The sequence below is a fragment of the Dufourea novaeangliae genome, unplaced genomic scaffold (assembly GCF_001272555.1).
Source record: "Dufourea novaeangliae isolate 0120121106 unplaced genomic scaffold, ASM127255v1 scaffold6, whole genome shotgun sequence".
Classification (NCBI taxonomy): domain Eukaryota; kingdom Metazoa; phylum Arthropoda; class Insecta; order Hymenoptera; family Halictidae; genus Dufourea; species Dufourea novaeangliae.
This window is the reverse complement of record NW_015373900.1, coordinates 144,487-149,876: the sequence shown is the minus strand read 5'-3', so window position 1 is coordinate 149,876 and position 5,390 is coordinate 144,487. Positions and strand designations below refer to the sequence as shown.

General features: G+C 40.4%; 1 protein-coding gene across 1 annotated transcript; it reads left to right on the top strand.

Moving 5' to 3' along the window:
* Window positions 1-221: 221 nt before the first annotated feature.
* On the top strand, window positions 222-3,047 carry LOC107193515 (pre-mRNA 3'-end-processing factor FIP1). Its single transcript, XM_015582975.1, has 4 exons — window positions 222-448; window positions 1,030-1,938; window positions 2,020-2,363; window positions 2,552-3,047. The coding sequence occupies exons 1-4, from the start codon at window positions 269-271 to the stop codon at window positions 2,670-2,672; spliced, it is 1,554 nt and encodes a 517-aa protein (XP_015438461.1). The 5' UTR covers window positions 222-268; the 3' UTR covers window positions 2,673-3,047.
* The last annotated feature ends 2,343 nt before the right edge of the window (window positions 3,048-5,390 follow it).

Genomic DNA, 5,390 nt, shown 5'->3' with positions numbered 1-5,390 from the left:
CCCATTGATCACGTGGGGTGAGAGCGTGGGGTCGCGGAGCCCCTGGTGGAGGCGCCATAGACCCTGCACGGAGGCCCCGGTGGAGGCGCCTTTGATCACGTGGGCTGAGATTGTGGGGTCACGGAGCCCCCGATGTGCGAGCAAGAGAGGAGCTACTCCAGTGCTATTTCTGTCCTCCAGTCACCTCGCCGTCATCCCTACCATAAGACCGTGCAATTTGTTATATATGTCTATGGTTTTTTAGTTGTCATGCGAGAGAGAAGGAAACATGGCGGACGAAAATGAGGATCAGTGGTTGTATGGGGATTCAACCGATGGAAAAGAGTACACGCCGACTCCCGTCCAGACCGAGAGCCAGGAGAATGATTCGACACCCTCGACGATACAAGAAAAACCACAGAATTTGGAAGATCAGGAAGCAGAAAGTGTTCCTGACCCAGTAACAGAGGTACGCTACCCCTAACCTGTGAGCTCGGCTGTCGTGACCGGAATTAGTTCAAACCGAATAAACCAACCACGGATGGCGATATACAAACACTGGAACTCTGCTCATACTAATTGCAAACTCCAATTTCTTTGAGAAATAATGAAGTCATTCTCTCAAATCTGACACGCGTCATTCCTTGATCGAACATAACCTACACCATTTGTAAACTATTCCGAATGATAGACAATTGATTGGTTTTACTTTTATTATATTTCACTGATTTTATAATTACTATTTATAGTCTAATCTAATACATTGATAGTAACAGATTGTCGTGTCTAGATAACGAAATATTTGATTAAAACGTGTTTTATGTTACCGGCGGAAGAGCAATAATCTGTGTGCAGCATAATGTTATGCCACTGGCTCAGAATGTGTTAAGTTATATAGTGATTAATTTTTCACCTATTCTTACACACTTTTCTGTAAGTTAAGTAAAACAGCAGCCGAGCTGAGTGCTTTGTCTTGATGCCATATATTTCTGTATTCCAATTTGTTTATCGATGATATTATTATTATTAATTCAGTTATTATGTGTGCAGGCACCTGAAGAAGCAGAACCACCAGAAGAGGACTCTCCTTCAGGTGACAACACTCAAAATGATAGTAACTTAGAACCAAATAAAAATGGAGTGAGGGAACCCTCCAGTCAAGAGGATGGAGAAGCAGCCAGCGATTCAGATTCCGACGATGACGTCCACGTCGTCATCGGTGATATTAAATCCACTCCTGCTTACGGCAGTCTAAATATCAAAAGAGGGGGACTACTCACGAACGCTTCGGGAGTACCAGATAAATTAAATAAACAGCCTGGGAAATTTAGTATAGATGAATTCGAAACTATAGGGGTCATAAATGGTATGCCCGCGCATGAATTTAATTTAGACCAACTGGAAGATAAACCATGGAGACAACCTGGCGCCGACATCACAGATTATTTTAATTACGGTTTCAATGAGGAAACGTGGAGAGCATACTGCGAGAGACAAAAGAGAATGAGGAGCGAATCAGGTGTAGGCTTAATATTGAATGCCGGAGGAGGAGGTGGGAGTGCAGGCAATATGAGGGTACCGCAGGTGGCAATCACTAACGATAATAGCAAATATTCCGGTATAATGGGACCTAAGAGAGCAGGACCACCTCCGGGAAGAAAAATGGCAGGAACAATAGATGTAATTGGTAGTTCAGGTTTAGCTTCTAGGAGGAATCTTGACAAATCCCCGCCTAAAGGAAATGTGATACAAGTAATGACTGCTGATAGGAGAGAGTATTCTAGGAAACCAGGTTTTCCTGATATGAGTGTACCACCACCAGGAGCAGGGATGCCCCCTGCGTTTGATATGCCTCCGCCTGGATACCCAGGAGAACCAGCCCCCTTTTACATACCAGAAACGGACCCTTATTATCAAAGCTATGAACCCACACAAGATAATCAGTGGGGTAATGATCCTGTATGTACAACTGTATCTATTTTTTCGCTCCTTTTATATACTTGTAAGATGAATTCTAAATTGCACATTTGTTTATCGTAGACATGGCAACCAACAAATTTGGCTATTCCAATGACAGAGGGAGAGGATGACAAAGATACCGGTCCCAAAACGATACCCACCATGGTACCTCCTACGAATATTCCACCGTTAATACCACCTAGAGATTCTAGAGACCGCGAGAGAGATCGGGAAAGAGAAAGAGATCGTGACAGAGAACTAGATTCTATGGGAAGGGATCGTGAACGGGATAAGGACAGAGATCGCGATCGCGAAAGGGAAAAGGATTCCATGATCCGGGAACGGGAAAGAGAAAGGGACTCGATGTCGCGGGACGAAGAAAGAGACCGTGATAGGTCCCGATCCCAGTATCGCCACAAAGAACGGTAATAAAGCGGTAATAATGCATAGCTAAGAAATAACGCGATTTCTCCACATCAAAATTGACACTCGAATAGCACTCCATTGTATTTATCGTTTCTTTTTTGTTCCTTTGTCGTTTTTCGTTTGTGTTATCGCTGTATTTCTCGGCAACTTTGTCACCCTGATGTGATGTTTTGTACTTTTTCCATAGGCATCGGCATCGATCGAGATCACGATCTCGTAGGCATAAATCCAGATCTAGAAGTCCGAGTCGACGTAAGAAGAAATCTAGACGCTCCGAGAGGGAACGTTCTAAAGAAGAAAGTGAATAAAACGAAAAGAGTTGCCTACCAATGTCCACGGCCACATTGGCCCGCCTGTATATCAGACGTTGAATCTTTTCATTAATGCACTTGTCCCCCGTTACCATAAAAAACACACCTGTTGGTACTTGTTCGCATCGAATACGCAATTTCTAGATAAAAACATGAATTATAAACAGCAACAATAAACTTTATCTTTAACAACACTGATCGGTTTCGTTACATCGGAGTTACCCGAAATGTTGGATCTGTTATTTGTAACGGAATAAGAAAATAGTAGGCCGCCGCCATTCAATGTATGGTTTTATGGTTTTATATCATAATGTTATTACAGAAACGGTACTTAATAATAATTAAAAGTAACAGTTGTTTATTGGTAAACCACTCATGGGTGAATCATTTGATCGATATCGATGTCGGTCTTCTTGACGGCCGAACTCGCATTGATCGATGCGCACACGTGTTCTTTTTTCTTTTCATCCCTTTTTTCCCCAGAAAAAACAATTGCACCTCATTTATTTTTTTGCAATCAATACTACCGCTGCTGTTCATCATTAATGCCATACAGTAATAGAAAAAAAATGTTACATTTGTACAGACATCATATATGTACATGTTACATATAAAATATCGTTAATTCATGTTTTTTTGGTTTGTTTCGTGTGGTGTATGATCATTCTGCATATGAATGAAATGTTAACAATCAAGACAACTTCCAGTAAAGCCTACACGAGTTTCGACTTTTCTCGTAATTATCGAATCAATCTTTAAATCCTAATCAGAATCAAACAATTCGAGCAGTTCGTGGTTATACCAATGGAAAAAGGAACGTAGATCGCTTTACGCGTTCATTGTCTTGAGTGGATACTGAAGATGACAATAAATAAGATCCAAGGTAGGTATTTTTTTTCTGTTAAAAAAAAAAACAAAACAAAGGGGACAGAAATATTACATGTATCATGTGTAGTATCGCTTAAAGGTGTAAAATATGTATACGTAGTGAAACCGATTATAGCTTTGTCACGGAAACAGATCGACGCACGATTAGATTAACTTTTGGGTTTCCAATTGTATAAAGCGCAATTGCATCGTTATGGTTCACCATTTTTCTTTTTCTTTTTCTTTTTTTTGGGGGGAGAAAGATTGATTAAAGGGTAAAAAGTAACAGAGAAAAAGAGCAAATAGAGTGAATGAACAACGCGGGTAACACGAAAGGATGACAAAGAAATCAATAGAAAATGATGATACTCTGGCAAAACGAGAATTCGTTGGATTCAAAGAGCGAGGTGATGACAGAGAATGATCAGGGGGATCGTGGAGAACTTACAGTCGAATTAATGTCTGCTCGGCTGTGTTAACAGTTTCTCTGCGTGCAAATATATTTTTGTTTCAATTCGTTTTTATTGTAATAAGTTATCACGACATTCTCCATTTTTCACATTATATACTCAGATTCAAAAATCCTTTTTATTAACGTTCTAGAAAATATGAAATACAATCGACAAAGACGCTAATTAGTATATATAATAATACCGTAACGACGCGGATCGTTCCTGGGAATAGTTTTACAATACATATATAATTGGCGGAAAAATCAACGCATCGCGTGTCGGCGTCGACAGAACGTACAAACGTAGAAGCCGGAGAAACGGAACCTTTTTGGGCCTGGGGGCAATCTTTGAACCGCCTACCACCACGAGTTGAAAAAGAAAGCTGTATTCTTGCTGCGTCTCACTCACTCACTCACTCACTCACTCTCACTCACTCAATCACTCAAATACTCACCCTCCTTCTCTCGATTAACAACCGGCAAAAGAAAAGAAAAATCGGGGGAACTTGCGACAGCGACGAACGCGTAAAAAAAAATGAAGACAAAATACAGAAAAAAACACAGTGAGCTTCTGTTGCAACGAAGAAAAATCAAAAAATTAGTCCGGGGGTGTGGCGAGGTTATCGAAGCTTTTGAAACTTAACACGCAACGATCGTCCTTTGGTATCTTGTTCTTTCTTTTCTTTTTTTTTTCGTTTTGCTGTCGGGGGATTTCGCGCGCGTGCTCGTAAAAAGTATAATTCTCTCGATCGCGAGCTTTTCTCCAAAAATTCGGGTACTTATATGTGTTCTTGGCTACCATTTCGATTCGCGCGCGCGCGCGCGCGTATGTGTGACTATTTAAAAAAAATCTACGCTCTTTTTTTACCGTGACAGGGGGCGTGGGGGTTCAGTTTATGTGAAGTGTCGGTACTTATTCATTAAAATTGTTTTCCTTTTTCTTTCGAGGTGGCGGTTTTCTCATTAGCACATCATCTTTTACAATCTGTTTCTTTTCCATTCTTCTGTGTTCTTTCTCTCTCTCTCTCACTCTCTCGTTACTTGTTTCCCCGTGTTTCCATTCTGTTTGTTTTTTCTTTTTTAGTTCACTTAAATGGTATAATGATGTATTACTTCCATTTTTTATTTTATTTGTTTGTCTCTTTAATCTACTCGCACTGTTCTGCCTGCTTGTAAAAAACATCGTCGAAAATGATTCTTCTTCGTGGCTATTTCATCGTTTCAACTACGTTCTATACACTAATATACAAGTTCTGCGATTCTTTTAGATTTCCTTTTTTTTCTGATTAATCCGTATGCCAGTCCGTCCCACTTATCTAATTTTATCCGCTAATATGGAATACATTTTTTTTCTTGCGCTTTTTAATATATCCCTCTGCGATATCTACCTGGTGCGT

Bases quoted from the DNA above. Each gene is read 5' to 3' on its own strand.
- LOC107193515 (XM_015582975.1), top strand. From the start codon at position 269: ATGGCGGACGAAAATGAGGATCAGTGGTTGTATGGGGATTCAACCGAT. The intron at 1,939-2,019 runs GTATGTACAACT...TGTTTATCGTAG, and splicing joins ATCAGTGGGGTAATGATCCT to ACATGGCAACCAACAAATTT. The intron at 2,364-2,551 runs GTAATAAAGCGG...CTTTTTCCATAG, and splicing joins CAGTATCGCCACAAAGAACG to GCATCGGCATCGATCGAGAT.